The following is a 26569-nucleotide window of genomic DNA, read 5'->3' as shown; positions in this document are numbered from 1 at the left end:
TTAATTTTATTGAGGGATTTCTTGGATGTATTTAACACTCCTTGCCCTTTAGGTGCTCAATAAGTAATTTTTGGTTGACCGATTATCAATTATTCAGTTAATTATTTAAATACATCCTATTAGAAAAATCATTAACAAAGGAAATAACAAATTAAACAAACCACATAATTTTTCAGTGGCCTCCTATTTCTCTCTTTAAATGTTCCAAATACCCAGACCAATGTGCTTTCATCATCAGTAAGTTAGGAAGCAGAACTAAAGAAGGACTTTAATTAGCATATATAGTATCCATCCCAGAGAGTGGATGATGTCTACAATTATAGTAATTAATACTAGTTATTAGAACATAGGAGAAGACCAGTGTGCATGTACCTTAGAACTTTTAAAGCAGGGGCGGGGGGTGGTGGTCTCACTTGAGTGCGTATCAGAACCCCGTCCCGGGAGGGCTGGTTAAACCAGAGCAGTGGGCCCGGCATCCAGAGCTGATGATTCCGTTGGTCTGGGATGGGGCTAAAGAATCTGAATTTCTAACAAGTTCCTGGGTGACACTGTTGCCACTGCTCTGTGGACCATACTTGGAGAGCTTTGCTATACAGAGGAAGGAAACTTTAACCAGAACAGCAAGTTACTCAGAAGCTATGTTGGGAAGCATTAACGCTAGTGCTTTTCAAAGTTTGTTTGTTTTAGTTGTGGAATGCTACTTGTTCCCCAATGAGTTCCCCAAAACTTTGATTTAAAAACTAAGTTTAGTATTAGCTATCTTAAGTGGATTAAATCTTCTTTGTTTGTGGAATATGCTTTTTTTCCATTCAGACCCCAACAACCCCCCCCGACCACCCCCCTCACACAGAGCAGTGCTTTTAGTACATGGGGGCCTGGTGTACTGTCTGGAAACCGTAGATAAGAAAACTGAGGCCCAGAGAGGGAGCAATGTGCCCAAGTCACATAGTCAGAAATTGCTAGAAAGATGCAAGTAGACGTTTATGCTAAGCCCTTGTCTTTTCTCCTGCTGGTAGCCTAAGTTTTATATCTTCCCCCTTTACCTTATAATTTTATTTCAAGTTCCTATTTTTCACACTCAGACTAAACATTTATCTGTTTCATGACTATGTAGCTGGTCAAATCACAGCTGAATTAAGAAGTCTCTTTTTAAAAGAGTACCATTTTAACAAAAATAAATTGAAAAAAAATCACTTTAAAAAATGATATTTGGTCAGTATGTTTTTAAAACCCAACCTTTGTTTTCCTTTTAGCCTTTTATACAGGTCACCTTAATTTCCACAATCACTAGCCCTGTTTTTGTTAAGAAATATTCTCCCCTCCTCCACTCCTCACCCCTTAGCTTCCCAAGTCGTTTTGGGAATGTTCCTCCAGGTTATAGAAAAGCATTTGGTAACAACTAGTGGCACTAGGTAAAGCCTCCATTAAGTTCATTCTGTTTCTGTGAAAGCATGAAGGATCCCATGGAAAGCATTCCTTCTCATCTTAAAAGTAAAATTCTTGTTCTCCTGTGAAAAACGGGAGGAGGAGAGAGCAAGTAAGGGTTTCAGACCTGGTACCATTCAAGAACCTAACTCGGCATTGCTAACCGAAGTTGCTGTGTAACCTACATTGTACCCAACTGTTATTTGATGAGTGCAGTGTATGACATGTGCTGCTAGAGTGTGTAGGAAATGTCATTAAGTACATCCATCTGCAAGCTGGAATGTTGTAAGTTTGAATACATGTGCTCATATGACAGAGAAGTAGAAGGTGATGCCATGTATTAGCCACATAGGAAAATGTAGACCGAGTGTCATTTCAAATATAAGCAACTCACCTAACTGAAGAGTACCCTTTAGCAACATTGTACTTAAATCATGACTACTTTAAAACCTCTGGGAGAGTCTCTGCCCTAAAGACCAATATTGGAAGAAGCTCAGGAATAAAGGTCAGAAATACTGAGTTCTGGTCCCATATCCATCATTTATTAGCCCAGCCACTTGGAGCCTCAAATTCCTCATCAGTAAAATAGAAATAGCAGGACTTGCCTTCCTACTTCATAGGGTTTTAGTGGAAACCAAATTATGTAATGTATATATAGGCACTTTCAAAGTCGAAAGCTCTATATAAATGGGTAGTTTTTAACTCCTTAGTCTTCGCTAAGATAATTATTTCTTCTTACTTGCCAAAAATTTGTTTTCCTTCTTTGCCACTCATACCCCTTAACAAAAGTTTCAGACGCATAGTTGACAACCTGATTCTCTAGAGTCTGCTGTTGTAGTCTCAAGAGCAGCAGCAGTCAGATAGATAGATAGGCACTGAAATCGATTGCTGCATTATATAAAATAAGTAGTATGAAATCTTAGAACCAAAAAAAAAAAACTTGAAAATTATTTGGTGCAATGAATTCTAAACAATTATTTTAATCTGAGAAATCCTTGGTTCAAACACAATCAATGTGGAAACCCAATGTACTGATATAAAACAGATGAGAGCAGAGGGACTTCACTGAAGTGGGGTATGGAGTCCTGTGGAAGTTACAGGTGCTCCATGTAACCCTGGCTTCTCTTCAGAACACAGGTGACACTGTTCTTGGGCTCACAGAGGTGAGGGATGTGTAGGCAAAGTCCTGCATTGATATGAATAAGGCAGAGCTACCAAGAAGTGGTGTTTAAAATTTGCTGATCACCAAGGCAGGGAAATATGCAATGTGATTTAGAAAGATTTCCAGGGACATGTTCAAATATTAAAAGTATTATCGGGTTTCCCTGGTGGCGCAGTGGTTGAGAGTCCGCCTGCCGATGCAGGGGACACGGGTTCGTGCCCCGGTCCGGGAAGATCCCACATGCCGCAGAGCGGCTGGGCCCGTGAGCCGTGGCCGCTGAGCCTGTGCGTCCGGAGCCTGTGCTCCACAACGGGAGAGGCCACAGCAGTGAGAGGCCCGCGTACCGCAAAAAAAAAAAAAAAATAATAATAATAATAATAATAATAAAAGTATTATCTTTTGAAGAATATAGTTTTCATTTTCCTAATAAGCATCCTGAAACGCATGACTTTTGATAGATAAAAAATGGCTATGCCATTATTATGGTATGGGGAAAAAGTAAGAATTCAAAGTGGGACGGGGAGTTATACAAAATAGACTATCACTTTAGTGTGGAAAGAATTAGAGCAAAAGTAGAGCTAATCCATAATTTAGAAGTGGAGTACTCTGAGGTTGAGAGAAACATTGAATTTCTTCATGAAATCACTATAAGTGAAGAAAACGTGCTTGACAACATAAAAAAAAAGCAGCAATTTTTATAATACTCCTTGGTTCTGAATCCAGATTGAAAAGATCTTTAATATTTTAGCTACTTTCTCTGGCTTGTTTTATATGCTATTTAGTTCAAGAGATTATATGGCATTTTTAGACTTGCTGATTTTTAAAAATTCTGAGTTTGTTCACTGGCTTGAGTACTGTGACTTAGAATTGAGCAATTAAAAGTTATTAAAGAAAATGTTCAAATACTAGAGAACTAAATCCAGAAACATACCTGCCAATATAAATCACATATGTAATTTTTTAAATTTGTGATGCAAGTTTCAGGCATAAGCAGGCTATCTCGGGAGGGCATATTGACTTTTCTCTGTTCTGTGGTACCTTAAGTAGTTTTTTAGAGAGCTGAAACTCAGTTATCTCTTATTGTGGCAATAAAGAAGTTTTTTAATTGTCTGAATAGAACTTAAAACTAATCTTGGAACTAAAAACCGACTGTAAAATCCACTTGTAACACAAAAAAAGATTTTCAAAAACTGTTACTGACAAATGCTAGATGTGTTTATTATGATTTTTCATAATAAAAACTTTGAAGTAGCAGAAAAACTGTTACTAATTAAAAATTACATATCACAGTGTGGATGAGGCCTTTTGCATTTATATTTATTTATACATATTTAGACAGGCATATTTGACACATATGCAAATACTCTGTGATATTCTTAAAATGTAATTTTAAGAGTTGTAAAAGTAGACTATTTTGAGCACACACCTCTTTTACACAACAACCTTAAATTTATGAGATAATAATTTAATATTTATCAATAATTATACAATAAATGACTAATAATCTATTAATTATTTTTAAAAATTGTAACTGCCTATTTTTTATTTTTGAAAAACTATAACAGAGGAAAGGGTAATGCCAAATGTGGTATTTTGGTTTAAAACACAGTAATCTAATTCTGTTTTCCTTTGCCACAAGTTTCAGACCCAAAGTTTACGTCTGTCAGACGTACACAGAAAATCACATCTTTGGAGAGGAATAGTCAGCATCACATTGATTGAGGGGCGAGACCTCAAGGCGATGGATTCAAATGGGTTGAGTGACCCCTATGTGAAGTTCCGGCTTGGGCATCAGAAGTACAAGAGCAAGGTGACCTATCTCTTGTGTGTTCCCATCAGTGCTTGGAAGGCAGTGGTTGGTTAACAGCCATGCTCTGAGACATGAAAACACTAGACACTTTTTTAATGCTTTACAGCACTACTTTTCAACATCATGTCAGGCAACAGTACTAACAATTGTATTGCATTTCTTACTTTATGTACTGTGTGACCTTTGGTAAACTATTTCTCTATGTCTCAGTTTCTTCACCTATCACACGGAATAATACTAGGAACTATCTCTTTAAAAAAAAAAAAAAAAAACCCGGAGCAAACCTAAGTCAATACCTGGCACATAAAGTGCTCAGAAAATGTTGGCTACTATTATTACTGCATCTAGTACTAGTGCAAGTACTACAAATAGCACTATTTGACATGTATGAAAAATCTTTGTGCATTACTCTGAACCATTTTTTCAAACTGAGATGCACCAATGCAGATTGCAAGCTTTTAAACATTTATTTAGAAAACAGAGGGCCGAGGTCCTGCTGCCACTACAGCAGTGTGCCATGGCACAAGTTACTTTGCCTCTCCATACCCCCATTTCCCCATCTGTGAGAATGAGAATTAAAATAATGCCTACCTAAAAAGTTATTGAGAAGATTGAATACTATATGTCATGCATGTAAAGGGCTTAGAATATTGCTTTGCCCATAATAAATACTCAATAAACAGTAGTAGTGGAAGGAAGAGGAAGAGTAGCAGCAGTAGTAAGTATATTATGTAATAACACTTGTATTATTAGTAATAACATAGTATATTAAATATTCATATCACTATCATATTATTAGCAGAAATAATAATAATTAGTAAAGGTCATAGTAGTCATGGTTATATAGTGATAGTTACATTTATCTGTGTTGCATCCACATACAGCCTCTTTAATGGTCAGCTTCTATAGCTGGTATTCATTGACAGCTTGGGTCAACTGATTACACCCATCTTGTATTAGAAATATCAGAGGTGATTTCTTAGCAGGCTGATTGGTTACCTTCTTAAGTGCCCACATCGAAGGGGAAGGCATCACTTCTGACCTATAGGAAATCATATAGGGAAGACAATCCTAAAAAAGAAAACTGAAAGCTTAAGTTCTTTTTTGGCCAGATAAGTAAGACGGACCACTCCCCAAAATACTGAGGGAGTTCATCTGAACCCAATTATGAGACATTTGAATTGTTATACCATCCATCCAGTGCCGTCTTTTTTTTTCTGCCATGGGTTTAATAATAACATTTTAAAGAAACTACTGATCCCAAAAATAGGTACCTGTGACCACTTCTATCTTGTCTTTTATCAATTAACATTATTTCCATGTTCTGGTAGGCTTAAAACATTACTTATTTTTATAGTTCTGCTCTTTAGGTATGAAATATGAAACCCAGCTATGGACATGTGTCTCTCTTTGCTCTTTCTTTCCATGATCTATTGCTGATTAATTTCAGATTATGAACTTTAAAAATTGTGATTCATTTGCGTTACCTTTGCACATAACATACTTCATTGCTTTCAAAGTCTTTACACCTGAAGATCTGTCTCTCGTACGTTAAAAAGAGAAAAGGCCACTACATGCCCTCCTGCTAAAAAGAAAGAGTAGGGAAACAAATATGAATGTGGTCTAACTCAATGGTGAATGGAATTTTAAAACACATCAGTATGAGTCACTTGATTCATTGATTCTACCAGGTGTCTTGTCTGAATACTTGAAGTTACAAAATTGCACGTCAGATAAGATATCTTTATGTGACCTGGAGATTATACACACACATATTCATATTAATTCACAAACATTTTTGGCATAGTGTTTTGGGGAAAGAGATCTGAAGCTCTAATAAAAGACTTGAGTTAGAGTCTAGCTACTAAATCCTAGTGACTGTAGGTGGGTCACTTAAACCTCAGGTCTCAGTTTCTCCATGTATAAAATTGGGATGATACATCAGTGCTATAATTTTAAGGTAAAAGTTTGCCTGACCACCCCCAAATTACTTTTTTTTTCCTCTTTCTCCCACAGAACTTCATTGTCCGTTTTCTTCATTATTCAGCTTGCAATTCTTATGTGTGTGGGAAGTGAGGGAAAAAAACTCTGGGAATCCTCATCTTCTTTTATTATAAGATGACAGACTATGAGTTATATCTGTGTATTAACTGGTTATGTAAAATAAATGCTAGTATCTGAGTGAGCTATTTCACTTACAGACTCTTTGCCTTTTCTATGTAGTTCATATCTGTTATCTGTTACTCAAAATAATGAGAGGGTGCCTGTTGGTTTTCAGGACACATTCTTTTGGGCTCTCTTATACAAAATGTAGTCAAGATGCTGAGATCTAATGACTTATTTCCATCATTTCTAGAAGCTCACATGCTTTTCTAGATAGTACATAAACTTTGATTTATGTCTCAAGTTAAATTTTTTAAGACTGATATTGAGGAGATGGTAATGACTTTTTGGTTTTCCAGATTATGCCAAAAACTTTGAATCCTCAGTGGAGAGAACAATTTGATTTTCATCTCTATGAAGAAAGAGGCGGAATCATTGATATCACTGCATGGGACAAAGACGCTGGGAAAAGGGATGACTTTATTGGCAGGTTTGTGCAATTTGGTATTTTTGGATCACCCTAGACAGGATGAGCTTTGTTGTAAGTCTGGTATTATAATTGATCTTTACTGTTTTGAAGCAAGGGATCTTATCATGGTAAGGCAATGCTTGGGTGAACTGAAAAATAGATTTGAAAACTGACCAGTAGGTGGCAGTTTTGACCAGTTGATGGACAGGCTATCTGAATTTGATATCCAGAAATTTTCTCCAGATGTCAGGAACATTGTGCATAAAAGTTACGGGAGTTGAGAAAGAGGAATCTCATTTGATATAAGATACTTAAAAGGAACAAAGAACATATTCATAGTCTGCAAAGTGATCTGAGATAATATTACTTTTCATAAAGCATATTGTGACCGCAAAATGCATTGTTTCCTACAACTCCCTGCAAGGTAGAGAATCTTGATAATCTCCTAGGAGTTCATAAATCTCCCAGGAGTTCAAGTTTCAGTGAAGGAAGTGTGTAAGTGAGGCAGATCCAGGTTAATCTGATAATGTGGTGAAGAAAAGAGTATTCTGAAGCTTACATGACATCTCTGCACAAAGACAAGGTTATTTTGAATGATTGCTTGAATTATATGAATTGTTTTCTTACTTTAAAGCCTATTTTAATATTTTCAATAGTTACATATGTGTCCTTATAGCAAAACACATTGAAACCTGCCAATACTGAAATAAAGCACGGTGTACAGAAGAATTTGTTAGTTTAGAAAATTCTTTCTTCATCATAGTTGACATGATTTCCAAGTCTCTAAACATACAGCCTGAAGAAATGCATACATACTAATAATAATAAAGGGAATTTTACACTAAAAAAGCAAAAATAGGAATCCAACCCAATATATTTGTCTCTTTGGCTTTCGTTATTCTAAGAAATACGTTTTAAACAATGGTTTTTTTCTCTTCATAGTATTATAAAGTGAGAGGTCACAGATCAGCTTCAGTTAACCTTTAATATTTTACTTATAAAATGAAATGAGAAAAACACCACTGCAAGCTAATGCTGTATTACATTTCAATCCTTTTTAGAGGACAAGCTTTCACTGCATATTTTTTCCCTCTAGTAAAATACTATTTTCAGTGTTTTCTTAAAGTTCTACCTTGCTCTCTTTGGGATATTCCACCGGCTTAAGTATCAGTATAGATCTGTTAATACATTGAATACATTTTATTATATATATATGTCTGTTTCCATCTTCCTCAATAAGCTATGAGCTCTCTCAAGTAGATGCTTTCTAGATATTCCTTGAATAATTAATTCATTTTCATAATTTATAGCAACATTAGCTCTATTTGGTGACCACAAGGAAATCAGAATGGCTGTCATATGTAACTTGCTACCTCAATCTCATTACTTTGTATTCAAACTTGCTTATCATAGTAAAATAACGAAGTAGTTGATGAAATGTACTGGCTTCTTGTACTTCTGGGTCCACATTACATGAAGTCCTTCTTATTCTTTTTTCCATTTTTTTCCATAATGACAAATACCCTTTTACATATTTTTCTTTCTTTGAAAAGCATCTCCAAATTTGGAAATTATGAAAATTTCTCAGCCCATTTTGTACTGACCTTTCCCTTTTCCTCACTTGATAATATTACAAATTCTTCAAGGGCATGCCTAATTATTTTAAGAAATTTTTGGCAGAGAGGTGGACTTGTTTATCTTACTTCATCTCGTTTCTATGGGTTTGTCCATATTTAGCGAATTTTGAGAGAACAGTGATAAATGGCTTGTGTGAAGATCACAGTGATTGCTGTAGACAACTGGGGGAGCTGAGAAGGTTTATGAAGTTTGGAAAAAGAGAAGAAATCCATTTTTGGAGCTTTTGGATTGGTGAACATGTGCAGGTGCTGGGGGATTGCTGTGCCCTGAGAGGGCATGGAAGCTCCACACCCCTTACACATACCTAACCCTGTGCATTTCTTCCATCCAGACTTTCCTGAGTTATATCCTTTCATAATAAACTAGTAATCTAGTTGGAAGTGTATCCTCCCTTCATATTTTTTTAGCTGTTGGAGGTGTTTACCACCTGCATATAGTTTCTGGCTTGGGCTTTGCCTGGGTTGTTGGATGAGTTCTTTATGCCCGTGGCTATTACCCAGGAGAACCTTGCAAGCAGGATCAAGAAGCCCTGGGCTCCAGCACCCTCATTGCTTTGATGGGCAAATCTGTGTGCTCTGCTTCCCAGTATCTTGGTTGGATTAAAACTGGCTTGGATGGTGAGTCCAAATACTACCATTAAAGAATTATAGGGATTTCTAAACCTCTCATTTATTTTGAATGACTTACTTTTATTTCCAGTTACATTTTTTCCTAAATATAATAAAAACTTATCTGGCATCAGCCTCACTAAAAAACATTCGCTTTTGGTCATATGCCAAATATAATTGCCTAAGAAAACAATTTGAGCCAAAAAGTTTTAGAGTAAACAAGAGCACAGGTAGACAAGAAGACTCCTAAGACAGCTTTTGAGTATCAGTTTAAACCATTTTACACAGTAAAGGGATTTATTGTTGAATTTTGAGATAAGCAAAGTGGACAATACAAAATTGTTGTACACTTTGCTAATTTAACAAAGATGCCTGTTGCAGAAAAAGGAAATGACCCTGGCAAATATCATCATTTCCAAGCTACGTGATGGCCAAATAGCAGCAGAAACTCTTGGTATCTGATTTTATACTTACTAAATTGTACTTTACACACATCCTGCCACTGAAGAACAATATATTATTAGATCTCAGTGGTGGGCAAGAGAGTTGCATGTGTTTATGTCAAGGTTGTATGGTAACAGTGGAAATAATGCAGATTATAATAGAATCCCTTGGTCCTAGAATAGTTTAGAAGAGAATAGTTACCTTCTAATTAAATTTGAGTTCTAAGATTAAAGTAACAGGAGTAAAACTGTCATCAGGGTCTTCTGTATTCTTTTTTTTTTTCAATTTTTGACTTTTATTTTTTTATACAGCAGGTTCTTATTCGTCATCAATTTTATACACATCAGTGTATACATGTCAATCCCAATCGCCCAATTCATCACACCACCATCCCCACCCCCCCCCACCGCTTTCCCCCCTTGGTGTCCATACGTTTGTTCTCTACATCTGTGTCTCTATTTCTGCCCTGCAAACCGGTTCATCTGTACCATTTTTCTAGGTTCCACATATATGCGTTAATATGTGATATTTGTTTTTCTCTTTCTGACTTACTTCACTCTGTATGACAGCCTCCAGATCCATCCACGTCTCTACAAATGACCCAATTTTGTTCCTTTTTATGGCTGAGTAATATTCCATTGTATATATGTACAACATCTTCTTTATCCATTCATTTATCGATGGGCATTTAGGTTGCTTCCATGTCCTGGCTATTTTAAATAGAGCTGCAGTGAACACTGTGGTACATGACTCTTTCTGAATACTTCTGCAAGCTGTTGTTGCAACATTCTCTGTTGTATTAACTTTTTTAATAAATTAATTTTATTGAAACATACTTTGCATGTAACATGTAAATTTAAGGTGTACAATGTATTGTTTTAATAGATTTATATATTATAACACGATCGCCATCATAGCTATAGTTAGCACCTCTATCACGTCACATAATTATCTTTTTGTGTGTGTGTGGTGGGAATAATTAAGATATGCCTCCATTCACTTAGAAATTAGAGACTTCTGGGAGTTGATTGGTGGCTGGTGAATAAATTCAAAGTTGGCCATGGAGGGTAACTCTCCCATCAATGTCTAATAATGGTTTTTAAGGATCCTGTCTGAATTAGTCCCAAATTTGGAACACGTGAATGGATTAGATTATCTACACACACTAGTGTACTGTGTTATAGTTTTTTTATTATTCACTTTATTTTCCAGTTTGGGTCACATATACTGATTTTTTTTTTCTTTTTTCTTTTTTTTTTAACATCTTTATTGGAGTATAATTGCTTTACAATGGTGTGTGAATTTCTGCTTTATAACAAAGTGAATCAGCTATACATATACATATATCCCCATATCTCCTCCCACTTGCTTCTACCTCCCACCCTGCCTATCCCACCCCTCGAGGTGGTCACAAAGCACTGAGCTGATCTCCCTGTGCTGTGTGGCTGCTTCCCACTAGCTATCCATTTTACATTTGGTAGTGTATATAGGTCCATGCCACTCTCTCACTTCATGCCAGCTTACCCTTCCCCCTCCCCGGGTCCTCAAGTCCATTCTCTATATCTGCATCTTTATTCCTATCCTGCCCCTAGGTTCATCAGAACCATTTTTTTTCTTTTAAGATCCCATATGTATATGTTAGCATACAGAATTTGTTTTACTCTTTCTGACTTACTTCACTCTGTATGACAGTCTCTAGGTCCATCCACCTCACTACAAATAATTCAATTTCCTTTCTTTTTATGGCTGAGTAATATTCTATTGGATATATGTGCCACATCTTCTTTATCCATTCACCTGTCGACGGACACATGGTTGCTTCCATGTCCTGGCTATTGTAAATAGAGCTGCAATGAACATTGTGGTACATGACTCTTTTTTTTTTTTTTTTTTTTTGCGGTATGCGGGCCTCTCACTGTTGTGGCCTCTCCCGTTGCGGAGCACAGGCTCCGGACGCGCAGGCCCAGCGGCCATGGCTCACGGGCCCAGCCGCTCCACGGCATATGGGATCCTCCCAGACCGGGGCACGAACCCGTATCCCCTGCATTGGCAGGCGGACTCTCAACCACTGCGCCACCAGGGAGGCCCTACATGACTCTTTTTTTTTTTTATTTATTTATTATTTTTTTTGCTGTACGCGGGCCTCTCACTGCTGTGGCCTCTCCCGTTGCGGAGCACAGGCTCCGGACACACAGGCTCCGCGGCCATGGCTCGCGGGCCCAGCCGCTCCGCGGCATGTGGGATCTTCCGGGATCGGGGCACGAACCCGTGTCCCCTGCATCAGCAGGCGGACTCTCAACCACTGCGCCACCATGGAAGCCCACATGACTCTTTTTGAATTATGGTTTTCTCAGGGTATATGCCTAGTAGTGTGATTACTGGGTCATATGGTAGTTCTACTTTTAGTTTTCTAAAAAAACTCCATACTGTTCTCCATAGTGGCTATATCAATTTACATTCCCACCAACAATGCAAGAGGGTTGCCTTTTCTCCACACCCTCTCCAGCATTTACTGTTTGTAGATTTTTTGATGATGACCATTCTGACTGGTGTGAGGTGATACCTCATTGTAGTTTTGATTTGCATGTCTCTAATTATTAGTGATGTTGAGCACTCTTTCATGTGTTTTTTGGCAATCTGTATATCTTTGGAGAAATGTCTATTTAGGTCTTCTGCCCATTTTTGGATTGGGTTGTTTCTTTTTTTGATATTGAGCTGCATGAGCTGCTTGTAAATTTTGGAGATTAATCCTTTGTCAGTTGCTTCATTTGCAAATATTTTCTCCCATTCTGAGGGTTGTCTTTTCATCTTGTTTATGGTTTCCTTTGCTGTGCAAAAGCTTTTAAGTTTCATTAGGTCCCATTTGTTTATTTTTGTTTTTATTTCCATTTCTCTAGGAAGTGGGTCAAAAAGGATCTTGCTGTGATTTATGTCATAGAGTGTTCTGCCTTTGTTTTCCTCTAAGGGTTTTATACTCTCTGGCCTTACACTTAGGTCTTTAATCCATTTTATTTTTGTGTATGGTGTTAGGAAGTGTTCCAATTTCATTCTTTTACATGTAGCTGTCCAGTTTTCCCAGCACCACTTATTGAAGAGGCTGTCTTTTCTCCATTGTATATGCTTGCCTCCTTTTTCAAAAATAAGCTGACCATATGTGCCTGGGTTTATCTCTGGGCTTTCTATCCTGTTCCATTGATCTATATTTCTGTTTCTGTGCCAGAACCATACTGCCTTGATTACTGTAGCTTTGTAGTAGAGTCTGAAGTCAGGAAACCTGATTCCTCCACCACCATTTTTCTTTCTCAAGATTGCTTTGGCTATTCAGGGTTTTTCATGTTTCCATACAAATTGTGAAATTTTTTTGTTCTCATTCTGTGAAAAATGCAATTGGTAGTTTCATAGGGATTGCATTGAATCTGTAGATTGCTTTGGGTGCTATAGTCATTTTCACAATGTTGATCCTTCCAATCCAAGAACATGGTATATCTCTCATCTGTTTGTATCATCTTTAATTTCTTTCATCAGTGTCTTATAGTTGTCTGCCTACAGGTCTTTTGTCTCCTTAGGTAGGTTTATTCCTAGGTATTTTATTCTTTTTGTTACAGTGGTAAATGGGAGTGTTTCCTTAAATTCTCTTTCAGATTTTTCATCATTAGTGTATAGGAATGAAAGAGATTTCTGGGCATTAATTTTGTATCCTGCTACTCTACCAAATTTGTTGACTAACTCTAGTAGTTTTCTGGTAGAGTCTTTAAGGATTCACTATATATAATATCATGTCATCTGCAAACAGTGACAGCTTTATTTCTTCTTTTCTGATTTGGATTCCTTTTATTTCTTTTTCTTCTCTGATTGCTGTGGCTAAAACTTCCAAAACTATTTTGAATAATGGTGGTGAGAGTGGACAACCTTGTCTTATTCCTGGTCTTAGAGGAAATGGTTTCAGTTTTTTACCATTGAGAACGATGTTGGCTGTGGGTTTGTCATATATGGCCTTTATTATGTTGAGGAAAGTTCCCTCTATGCCTACTTTCTGGAGGATTTTTTTCATAAATGGGTGTTGAATTTTGTTGAAAGCTTTTTCTGCATCTATTGAGATGATCATATAGTTTTTCTCCTTCAATTTTTTACTATGGTTTATCACATTGATCTATTTGCATATATTGAAGAATCCTTGCATTCCTGGGATAAACCCCACTTGACCATGGTGTATGATCCGTTTAATGTGCTGTTGGATTCTGTTTGCTAGTATTTTGTTGAGGATTTTTGCATCTATGTTCATCAGTGATATTGGCCTGTAGTTTTCTTTCTTTGTGACATCTTTGTCTGGTTTTGGTATCAGTGTGATGGTGGCCTCATAGAATGAGTTTGGGAGTGTTCCTCCCTCTGCTATATTTTGGAAGAGTTTGAGAAGGATAGGTGTTAGCTCTTCTCTAAATGTTTGATAGAATTCACCTGTGAAGCCATCTGGTCCTGGGCTTTTGTTTGTTGGAAGATTTTTAATCACAGTCTCAATTTCAGTGCTTGTGATTGGTCTGTTTATATTTTCTATTTCTTCCTGCTTCAGTCTCGAAGGTTGTGCTTTTCTAAGAAGTTGTCCATTTCTTCCAGGTTGTCCATTTTATTGGCATAGAGTTGCTTGTAGTAATCTCTCATGATCCTTTGTATTTCTGCAGTGTCAGTTGTTACTTCTCCTTTTTCATTTCTAATTCTATTGATTTGAGTCTTCTCCCTTTTTTTCTTGATGAGTCTGGCTAATGGTTTATCAATTTTGTTTATCTTCTCAAAGAACCAGCTTTTAGTTTTATTGACCTTTTCTATCGTTTCTTTCATTTCTTTTTCATTTATTTCTGATCTGATCTTAATTTATTTTCTTCTGCTAACTTTGGGGGTTTTTGTTCTTCTTTCTCTAATTCCTTTAGGTCTAAGGTTAGGTTGTTTATTTGAGATGTGTCTTGTTTCTTGAGGTAGGATTGTATTGCTATAAACTTACCTCTTAGAACTGCTTTTGCTGCATCCCATAAGTTTGGGGTGGTCGTGCTTTCATTGTCATTTGTTTCTAGGAATTTTTTGATTTCTTCTTCGATTTCTTCAATGATCTCTTGGTTATATAGTAGTGTATTGTTTAGCCTCCATTTTTAAATTTTTTTACAGATTCTTTTCCTGTAATTGATATCTAGTCTCATAGCGTTGTGGTCAGAAAAGATACTTGATATGATTTCAATTTTCTTAAATTTTTTTTTTTTTCTTTTTGCGGTATGCGGGCCTCTCACTGTTGTGGCCTCTCCCGTTGCGGAGCACAGGCTCCGGATGCGCAGGCCCAGCGGCCATGGCTCACGGGCCCAGCCGCTCCGCGGCATATGGGATCCTCCCAGACCGGGGCACGAACCCGTATCCCCTGCATCGGCAGGCGGACTCTTAACCACTGCGCCACCAGGGAGGCCCCAATTTTCTTAAATTTACCAAGGCTTGATTTGTGACTTAAGTTCTGATCTATCCTGAAGAATTTTCCATGAGCACTTGAGAGGAAAGTGTATTCTGCTGTTTTTGGATGGAATGTCCTAAAAATATCAATTAAATCCATCTTGTTTAATGTATCATTTAAAGCTTGTGTTTCCTTATTTATTTTCATTTTGGATGATCTGTCCATTGGTGAAAGTGGGGTGTTAAAGTCCCCTACTATGATTGTGTTGCTGTTGATTGCCCCTGTTATGGCTGTTAGCATTTGCCTTACGTATTGCAGTGCTCCTATGTTGGGTGCATAAATATTTATAATTGTTACATCTTCTTCTTGGATTGATACCTTGATCATTATATAGTCTCCTTCTTTGTCTCTTGTAATATTCTTTATTTTAAAGTCTATGTTGTCTGACATGAGAATTCCTACTCCAGCTTTCTTTTGATTTCCATTTGCCTGGAATATCTTTTTCCATCCCCTCACTTTCAGTCTGTACGTGTCCCTAGATCTGAAGTGGGTCTCTTGTAGACAACATATATATGGGTCTTATTTTTGTATCCATTCAGCCTGTCTTTGTCTTTTCGTTGGAGCATTTAATCCATTTACATTTATGGTAGTTATCGATATGTATGCTACTATTACCATTTTCTTAATTGTTTTGGGTTTGTTATTGTAGGTCTTTTCCTCCTCTGTGTTTCCTGCCTAGAGAAGTTCCTTCAGCATTTGTGGTAAAGCTGGTTTGGTGGTGCTGAATTCTCTTAGCTTTTGCTTCTCTTTGAAGGTTTTTATTTCTCTTTCGAATCTGAATGAGATCCTTGCTGGGTAGAGTTTTCTTGGTCGTAGGTTTTTCCCTTTCATCACTTTAAATATGTCCTGCCACTCCCTTCTGGCTTGCAGAGTTTCTGCTGAAAGATAAGCTGTTAACCTTATGGGAGTTCCCTAGTATGTTATTTGTTGTTTTTCCCTTGCTGCTTTTAATATTTTTTCTTTTTATTTAATTTTTGATATTTTGATTAAATGTGTCTTGGTGTGTTTCTCCTTGGATTTATCCCGTAGGGGACTCTCTGTGCTTCCTGGACTTGAATAACTATTTCCTTTCCCATATAAGGGAAGTTTTCAACTATAATCTCTTCAAAGATTTTCTCAGTCCCTTTGTTTTTTTCTTCTTTTTCTGGGACCTGTATAATTCAAATGTTGGTGCGTTTAATGTCCCAGAGGTCTCTGAGACTGTCCTCAATTCTTTTCATCCTTTTTTCTTTATTTTGCTCTGTGGTAGTTATTTCCACTATTTTATCTTTCGGGTCACTTATCCTTTCTTCTGCCTCAAGTTATTCTGCTATTGATTCCTCCTAGAGAATTTTTTATTTCATTTATTGTGTTTTTCATCATTGTTTGCTCTTTAGTTCTTCTAGGTCCTTGTTAAACGTTTCTTGTATTTCCTCCATTCTATTTCCAAGATTTTCGGATCATCTTTACTATCATTACTCTGAATTCTTTTTCAGGTAGACTGCCTATATCCTCTTCATTTGTTTGGCCTGATGGGTTTTTACCTTGCTCCTTCATCTACTGTGTGTTTCTCTGTCTTCTCATTTTGCTCAGCTTACTGTGTTTGGGGTCTCCTTTTCATAAACTACAGGTTCGTAGTTCCCATTGTTTTTGGTGTCTGCCCTCAGTGGGTAAGATTGGTTCAGTGTGTTGTGTAGGCTTCCTGGTAGAGGGGACTGGTGCCTGTGTTCTGGTGGTTGAGGCTGGATCTTGTCTTTCTGGTGGGCAGGAGTGCATCTGGTGCTGTGTTTTGGGGTGTCTGTGACCTTATTATGATTTTAGTCAGCCTCTCTGCTAATGGGTGGTGTTGTGTTCCTGTCTTGCTAGTTGTTTGGCATAGGGTGGCCAGCACTGTAGCTTGCTGGTCGTTGAATGGAGCTGGGTCTTAGTGTTGAAATGGAGATCTCAGGGAGAGCTTTTGATGTTTGATATTACATGGAGCCGGGAGGTCTCTGGTGGACCAATGTCCTGAACTTTGTTTTCCCACCTCAGAGGCACAGGCCTGACACCCGGCCAGAGCAGGAAGACCCTGTCAGCCACATGGCTCAGAAGAAAAGGGAGAAAAAAGGAAAGAAAGAAAGAAAAAAGGAAAATAAAATAAAGTTATTAAAAAATAAAAAATATTATTAAAAATAAAACATTAAAAAGTAATTTAAAAAAGGAAAGAAAGAAGAGAGCAACCAAACTAAAAAATGAATCCACCAATGAAAACAAGTGCTAAAAACTATACTAAAAACAAAACAAAACAAAACGGGCAGACAGAACCCTAGGACAAATGGTAAAAGTAAAGCTAAACAGACAAAATCACACAAAGTCCACTGCCTCAATTTTGGGATGATTCGTTGTCTATTCAGGTATTCCACAGATGCAGCGTACATCAAGTTGATTGTGGAGATTTAATCCGCTGCTCCTGAGGCTGCTGGGAGAAATTTCCCTTTCTCTTCTTTGTTCTCACAGCTCCCTGGGTTCAGCTTTCGATTTGGCCCCGCCTCTGCGTGTAGGTCGCCTGAGGGAGTCTGTTCTTCGATCAGACAGGACGGGGTTAAAGGAACAGCTGATTCGGGGGCTCTGGCTCACTCAGGCTGGGGGGAGGGAGGGGGACGGAGTGCGGGGCAAGCCTGCGGCGGCAGAGACCTGCGTAACATTGCAACAGCCTGAGGCGCGCCGTGCATTCTCCCGGGGAAGTTGTCCCTGGATCACGGGACCCTGGCAGTGGCGGGCTGCACAGGCTTCCGTGAGGGGCGGTGTGGAGAGTGACCTGTGCTTGCACACAGGCTTCTTGGTGGTGGCAGCAGCAGCCTTAGCGTCTCATGCCAGTCTCGGGTCCGCACTGTTAGCCGCGGCTCGTGCCTGTCTCTGGAGCTCCTTTAAGAGGCGCTCTTAATCCCCTCTCCTCGCGCACCAGGAAACAAAGAGGGAAGAAAAAGTCTCTTGCCTCTTCGGCAGGTCCAGACTTTCCCCCGGACTCCCTCCCGGCTAGCTGTGGCACACTAACCCCTTCAGGCTGTGTTCACACCGCCAGTCCTCTCCCTGCGCTCCGACGGAAGCCCGAGCCTCGGCTCCCAGCCCCGCCTGCCCTGGCGGGTGAGCAGACAAGCCTCCCGGCCTGGTGAGTGCCGGTCGGCACTGATCCTCTGTGTGGGAATCTCTCCGCTTTGCCCTCCGCACCCCTGTTGCTGTGCTTTCCTCCGTGGCTCCGAAGCTTCCCCCCTCTGCCCCCCACAGTCTCCGCCCACGAAGGGTCTTCCTAGTGTGTGGAAACATTTCCTCCTTCACGGCTCCTTCCCACTGGTGCAGGTCCCATCCCTATTCTTTTGTCTCTGTTTTATCTTTTTTCTTTTGCCCTACCCAGATACGTGGGGAGTTTCTTGGCTTTTGGGAAGTCTGAGGTCTTCTGGCAGCGTACAGTAGATGTTCTGTAGGAGTTGTTCCACGTGTAGATGTATTTCTGATGTATCTGTGGGAAGGTGATCTCCGCGTCTTACTCCTCCGCCATCTTGAAGGTCTCCCACATATAATGATTTTTGAAATGCGTTTTTGTAAGTGTATACTCTATAACAGGGCTTTGTTTGTTTGTTTATTACAAAGATAAGACTGGCTATGAATGAAAGAGCCACTTGCAAATCTGGGGTGTCAACACAGTGAAAACTATTTTTACACTGAACAGTACCCACTCCCATTCTCACTTTATCCCACGTAGTCAGGCTTTTGCCCCAACAAACTGCTCTTGTCAAGGTCACCTGTGACCACCACGTTGCTAAATTCAATGGCCAGTGTTTAACCTACATCTTACCTGATCCAGCAGCCGCGCTGGGCTTGGCTGTTAGCTTCCTTCCTTAAAACAGGTTTTTCAGTTGGCTTCCAGAACAGAGGGCTCTGTTTTCCTCTTACCTCATCACATGCTCTTTCTTCATCTCCCCCACAGATTTTTCCTCGTTTGCCTCCGGATTTAATTCTGGAGACCCTTAGAGCTCATTCCCTGGGCATCTCCTCTGTCTATACCTGCCCCCATGGTGCCTTCACCCACTCTTGTGCTTTCCATACCACCTGAGATTGACAACGACAAACATACAGATCCACTCCTTAACTCCACGTCCAACTGCCTGCTTGAAGTCTCCATTTGGACGTCTAATAGGCTTCTCCAATTTAGCAGGTCCAAAGCCAGACTTCTCACCCTCAGAGCCCCAAATCTGCTCCTCCGTCAGGATTCTCTCTCGTTCGTTGCTAACACCAAAAATCTTGGAGTCATTTTTTATTCTTTTCTTTCATTCTCATCAAATTCATTCGGCAACTTGAAAACTTCTCCTTCAGAATATAGTCAGAAATCACCCTTATCATCTCAATCATTCTGTTTCCTGTTGAAGCCACCATCAGTTTCATGTGGGCAGCAGCAAGAGCCTCCTGTTCTCCTTCCTTCCACATAACATCAGCAAAATAATTTAACTCCTCTGCTCGAAGCCCTGTAGTTGTTTCCCATCTCAGTCTGTGTACAACCAGTGTCCTCATAGAGCCCTCTGATGCTCCTGGTGATCTGGCCCCGCGACCCCTCTGCCCTGAACTTCTGCTACTTTGCCCCTCCCTCCCTCTGCTCTGTCCCAGCCTCTTTGCTGTTCCTCAGGTGCATCATATACCTTCCCACCTCAGGATCTTTCCCTCCATCTGTGACACTCTTTCTTCAGGCGTCCACCTGCCTTGCTTCTTTACCTTCTTTAGGTCTATGCACAAATGTCACATCAGGGAGACAGCCATACCAACCCTATTGAAAATCGAAACTTCTTTTCCTTGACATTACGTGTCTTCTATCCAGAATTGTTTTCTCCATCCAAATAATCACCATTTGACATACTATGCATTTCACTTACGTATTTTATCATGTATTTTCCATCACTTGAATGTGAGCTTCATGAAGCCAGGGGTTTTTGAGTGCTTTGTTCATTGTGGCATCCTCAATACCTATTAAAGTATGTGGCAAGTAATAGGTGCTTAATAAATATTTGCTGGATTTAAATTTAAATACCTGAAGTTTGACTGAATACTGGAAATTATGGCTCTTCCTTCTCTAAATAAATATAGCATTTGACACCTGATGTTAATGCAAAGGCAATTAGAACAGCATGCCTTAGTGGAAAGTACAAAGTTTCAGTATAATTAAGAAAGATATTTGTATATAATTCAAAAGGGAGAATTAATGGGTTAAAATGTCTAAGTGTCTGAGTAATCTTTGTACTTAAAAAATACTGAATGGTTGCATTTGAATAAAAAGTAGCCTATGCATTTACCAAGATACTTATAACTTTTTCACCATTATAATATCAAGTGAGTTAATGCCATCTGGTTGTTAAATTTTACACAAAAATAAATTTACCATGAATGGAAAGAAACAGTAATAATAGTGCTTTACACTGTATAGGGCACTATTATTACATACATTAGTTCAATATTAGGGGGTAACAAGGATGCTTCATATTGTACCAATTTTGCCAGTGCAAAAAGTGCGGCAGGTTTAGAGGTATAGCAAAAAAGGAGGTTTAGCGATTGTTCATCTAGTGTGAATTTGGGGTGATTGATCTGAGACTCAAATCCAGGACTCCTGATTTTAAAGTCCATGCCCCTTTCACCTCAGTCTGGTGTTCAGTATGTTCTGAAGCCATTAAGGGCTCGATAAAGTGCCAAGAAGTCAGTAAACCCACTTGGGTGGTGTGCACCGTACTGCAAGTTTGAACAACAAATTTTACCTGTCTCTGAACTACAGATTTCAAGGGAAGGTGAAATAATGTTAATCTGCATGTAATTATTTAACTTTCTGATTACCTGCATTTTGGCAGGCAAGACGGACTGCCACCTTTACGATAATCAGCTAATAAATCCTCCTGATTGTTACACTTTTATGCAGAGCAGTAATCTGAACAAATTGTCTGCTGACAGCTGTGGTAAATTGCCAAGAATGAGTGCTGTCAGAGAACAAGTTGTTTTTATGAACGTGCAGAGTAAGTAAATCCCATGTCAAGCAATTTCATTCAGTCGAGTTATTTGCAATCCAATATAGCAAGATTTATAGCATTATTTATTAGTGTGCAAAATGCTTTTTTATCTTTAAAGTGGCATTGATTTGGAGCACATATATTTTAGGTTAGTGGATTACTACTAACTTTATTTGTTGCATTGTGATCAGGGCCGAGGCATTGGTACTGCCCATGACAATAAAGTGCTATAGATGTAAACTTCAGTAGAGAGTTCTATTTCAACACAATTTTTATTACTAATATAGAAGAAAAAGTTACACCAAATGGGCAAGTTCCGGGTGAAGAACAAATGCTTTCAACCATAAAATAAATCTATGACTCTATATTTAATGCCAAAGGAAAGGGAATGTGGAATGAGTACCTCCTATGTACTATACATAGTACATGTATGTCTGTCCAGGTATAGTGTGGTAAATGAGGAAAACAGCCTTTGACTTGGCATGTTAACTAAATTAATGTTTTCTTAAAGTTGAAGGTCATTGCGTTTGAGCATTTGACACTATAGATTCTGATTTGCAGTGTTTCTTATTTGTGATATAAATACTACGATGATTGTTCTACTTCCTACGTAAATAAGAGTAGGAGCAATCCTGCCTCATTATTAATTTGAAAGCACAAAGATAATTAGTGAGAAAATTCTAAACTGAAGAGAGTGTTTAATGAAATCTTTCTATTTCACCATTTTTCTTACTAAGGATTGAGTGAAATATTTTATTTGGGAAAGAGACAGTATTTCAGTAAAGAATGTCATTGATTCTTGTCTTGGTTTTTCCTAAACTCAACCTAAGCCAAGTATATTAAGATTTTAATCCATTTTCTTTCATGGCTTACTATTTTTTCTTCTGAAGATTTTCTCAGAAAGTTTATACTCACTGCAGTATTTTGTCTACGATAAGCATTTCCAAAGACAGTTTCCATGCACCATGCAGTTTCCAAAGACAGTGTGTATATTAAATAGCTTACCTTCGAGGCAATGAATGGGGAAGCTCCCAAGTTTGTAGAAGTATGCTCTGATAAAGCCGTCTCCCCAAAGACAGTTGGACAGTGACAATTGCTGACAACAGAAAGGCAATAACTGCATTAGCAGTTAGTAATGTCAGAGGTGGCGTGTACACTGCGTAAGCGTGAAACTTGAAAACACATTAGTGGTTACCTATTGAATTCTTTAAAATGCAAAGATTCTAAAGAATTATGTATCATATTGATTTATAATATAAGATCTTATACTATGTGTTTGTTTTACTAACGTAAAGTAGCTCTCATGCAATAAATCTCAAAAAGCTTCCTAATTTTATCGTTAAATTTGGTCCAAATTAGTAAAATGTGTTTTTAGAAATGACCCCCCCACCAAAGAAATTCTATAGAGGCTTGTCTTCCTGTCCTGGAGGCTTCATTTTTAAATGTCCTCTTATCATGATGGCTTTGTAATATCATGAGCTAGTACTTCAGGGCACAAAACACACTTAGAAGTTCCTTGTTAGAGGAGATGTAAATTTTTGTTGCAGATATTCTTCCTGATAATTTTAAGTTGAATTTTCTTTGAATTCTTGCTAGATCTGATTATGCCACACTATTGGTTTGTAAACCAGAATCAGAGTGTAGCTGACAGACAGATGGGCTAGGAGTAAACGTGTCAACTCTGTGTGTTCTTGTTTATCATTCTGTTCACTTATGCTTGTTCAATTAGTATTATACTCAATCCACAGTTTCTCTACTGGGATCTTTTTAAAATTTTTATTTTACATTGGAGTATAGTTGATTTACAATGTTGTGTTAGTTTCAGGCGTACAGCAAAATGATTTAGTTATACATATACATATATCTATTCTTTTTCAGATTCTTTTCCCATATAGGTTATTAGAGAGTACTGAGTAGTGTTCCCTGTGCTATACAGTAGGTCCTTGTTGATTACCTATTTTATACATAGTAGTGTGTGTATGTTAATCCCAACCTCCTAATTTACTGGGATTTTTGAGGGCCACTGTCCATTTTGTGAGGATTAGTTCAGTTAAAACTAGTTGATATAATCCGTAAGTCCACCTAACCGAGCATATATGGACTGCAATTCACTGAAAGCCAGTCAGCAAGTTTGGGGGCCACTGTCCACCCTTCCATGTCATGCAGCTTCTGCTCGTCCCTCAAAATACTTGCAGGTCACATGTGACATATCTGATGTATGGGCTACCAGTGTTAATGCATATATAAAATATTTATGAAGTTTGAATCCTGTCCTATTTTAAATTAAAAAATACATCCAAATAGGCCTAACATTTACGTCCTGTACCCCGTGTGTACATCAACGGTGCTAATCACAAAACTGTTTCATCTGGGTAAAACTATCATTGGTTACTGGTTTAGGCATGGCAGAAGAAAAGGTGGGGAGAAAAAGGTGACAAGAATACTGAAATTTTTCTCCTTGAACTTAGGGGAAAACGTCACCAAATAAATGTGATATATTCCTTTCATGTGGCTAACTAATGCATATAGTTTTTAAAAGGTGCAAAGAATTTCAAGCTTTGCTATGGAAGTCAGTAAATGTGAAGTCTTGCCGTCACTTAATTCCTCTGAGCCTCAGTTTCCCCATTTGTGGAATGAAAGAAAATAGCTCTCCAATCTCAGTTTTGAGTCTCTTTTGATTCTTCTATTGATGATTGATTGACTGATGAGTTCGGAACAGACAGTACATTTTAAAATTGTACAATATCAAACTAAGGCATATGAGATAATAAAACTATGTATTATAGTTACATAGTACTTTCATCTTTTCAAAGTAGTTTTTCATCTGTTATTCCTGTGTTTTTACAATTCTATGCAAAGAGAAGGCATAAACGAGGAAAGCTGATGCACAAAAAGTTTATAACTTGCTTGATATCACAATACTAATGAATAATTCAGCTTTGTTAAAACTTTGGTGTTCTGAACCCCTGACGTGAACTCTGAAGCCAAATAACTTCACTAAAAGCAACACAGTAGGTCTGCGGTAGTTCTGGAAATAAGGATGTGAGAAACCAGAAGGCTTAGAAAGGGCTGAATCCCCCAAATTTAACAGAGGCCTGACACACAGTGCACTTAATAAATAGTTAATGAATGAGTGAATGAATGAGTGTTGGAAAGAAATCAACCCACTCTCTGGGAAGACAATATAGAAATGGTAGCATGAGCACATTACAGGCTAATCCTGGCTCTGCCACTGTCGCCTTTCTGAACCTCTGTCTCCTCATCCATAAGTACTTTAATACTTACAGAGCATCAACTATATTCCAGATCTGTGCTACGTGCCTGCCCTTGAGGTGTATCAGGAGATTGACAGGAAAAGACATTTCAATGAGAATTAGTTAAAGATTAGCCAAGCATACATAGGTAGATACATCATCTCAGGCAGAGGGGTTGCTTCGTGCAAACACAAAGAAACAGGTGAGCCCTAGCATGGATGATGGGAGAATTACAAGCTGTCAGGAATTACTTAAGTAGTAAGTGTAAGTCAACAAATGACACCCAAGCTGATGGTAGGTTGTGGAGGGCCCCATTGCCTTACTAAGGATATTTTATAGGTGGTGGGGAGCCAGGAGTGGGACATGGTCAGGTTTGGGTTTTGGGCATCTGTAACTGTGGGGATTAAATTGTATCAATAATTTTTGCCTTCGACCAGGTTCCCTAGGAAACAGAGCTGAGGCAGGGATTAGGTGCTGATACTTAATTGGGAGGTATAATCCTAGGTCCTGAGAGAGAGAGAGAAAGAACATGAGGCAGGGAAGACTAGGAAGTAATGCACGGTGATAAGTTTCTGGGCTGGCCATGTTCCCTGTGTTTCAGAGACACAGTGGTTGCCCAGCAGGTGTGCCCACTTGGCCACATGTGGATAGGCAATATGGAGAATCCTGCTTTGGAATGGTTTGTGAGAGGGTGGAAGGCGTGGGGAGTTATCTTCCCATCACCTATGCCATTGATCTAAGTTCACCCCATAAGGAGAAAACTTCTGCATTGTTTCATCTGGTTTCTTTGGCAGTTGATCAGGAAGCCAGATCCCATACTCCACAGTGTGGCTTTTTATCCAAGTGTAGAAGTGGCCTTAGAAGCCAGAAATTTGGGGCATGTGGCAGTTGGGCCTAGATGTACAGTGGCAGCCAAGCAGAGTGCTCAGCCCATTTGGGCACGTGAAAGTTAGGACAGTCCTAGGCCAGCCCCAGGTGGAAGACCTATAAGGACTCAAGACCAGCCGATTGGTCACAGTGGTGGGATGAGGACCAGTCCCTTGGAAAGACCCAGCCAAAGTCGAGGCTGAGGCAAAGCAGGCAGCTGAGGACCCAGGAGTTCCTTGTGGAACCCAGATATAAAACAGATGTAAGGGGAGCTGTTCTTTGAACAAAAGAGGAGAATCCACACTCCCTTTTTTACTCCATGCATGGTGACCTGGATGCACCCCCTCCTAGTGCTCCTTAGAAGACAATTTGATATTAGGTTAGATTGTCTGCCTTCTGGCACCAACATTCAGACTTTTTTCAGCAGGGTAGACATGTAATACATCTGAGGAATAATATTTCATTGCCTGTAAGATGAATTTGTTCTCTTACCATTTTATTGGTTTGTGGAATTGCAAAGAAAGGAAGATGTAAACAAGGGTAAACATGGATAGAGTTATAATAAATTGTGGAATTTGAGGGTTTTGAGAATTTGAAGTTCATCTAGTTCAATTCCCTCATATCACAGATGAGAAACCTGGAATTCCAGGGGCTAAGTTGTCTTGGAAAAGGTCATCCAACTAATTAGTGACAGATGGAGGGCTAGAACCAAGGGAATCTGATGCCCAGTCTCAGGCTCTTTCCCCTGTGAATGTGTCTGTGTATATATTTTTGGAGTTCATGAATTTGCTTCAATGCTTTTAAAAATTTGCCTTTTCATTTTCATAACAATATAAAACCATCAATTTTTGCTTATTCTGAACCACCTGAATGATCACCTAGTGTTTCTGTAACCAAACTACAGTGAATCCTTCCTTTGTTGAGAACATAATAGTACAGGCAAGCCAAGTACAGGTGAATCTGCCTGTTGGACTGCTATAACTGAACACCATAGACTGGGTGGATGGAATTCAACAGAAATTTATTTTCCACAGTTCTGGGGATTGAGAAGTCCAAGATCAAGACACAAGCAGATTTGGTGTCTGGTTTCATGGTTCATAAACTGCTGTTTTCTTCTGTGTCCTCACATGATAGAAGGGGTGAGAGATCTCTCTTTTGCCTTTTTTATAAGGGCACTAATCCCATTCACAAGGGCTCCACTCTCATGACCTAATCACTTCCCAACCACCCCACTTCTTTTTTTTTTTTTTTAATTTTATTTATTTACTTTTGGCTGTGTTGGGTCTTCGTTTCTGTGCGAGGGCT

General features: G+C 38.8%; 1 protein-coding gene across 5 annotated transcripts in view; it reads left to right on the top strand.

Annotated features, from left to right (window-relative positions):
• The window catches only part of MCTP1 (multiple C2 and transmembrane domain containing 1), a 534956-nt gene that overhangs the window by 308846 nt on the left and 199541 nt on the right, over positions 1-26569 (top strand). For all 5 annotated transcript variants that reach the window (XM_060093163.1, XM_060093161.1, XM_060093162.1 and 2 more), the window contains 2 exons: positions 4227-4397; positions 6860-6990. In XM_060093163.1, coding sequence (XP_059949146.1) covers positions 4227-4397; positions 6860-6990 — 302 coding nt within the window. The remainder of the gene's footprint in view (positions 1-4226; positions 4398-6859; positions 6991-26569) is intronic.

This window comes from Mesoplodon densirostris, chromosome 3, assembly GCF_025265405.1.
Source record: "Mesoplodon densirostris isolate mMesDen1 chromosome 3, mMesDen1 primary haplotype, whole genome shotgun sequence".
Classification (NCBI taxonomy): domain Eukaryota; kingdom Metazoa; phylum Chordata; class Mammalia; order Artiodactyla; family Ziphiidae; genus Mesoplodon; species Mesoplodon densirostris.
This window is presented reverse-complemented; position numbering and strand designations above follow the sequence as displayed.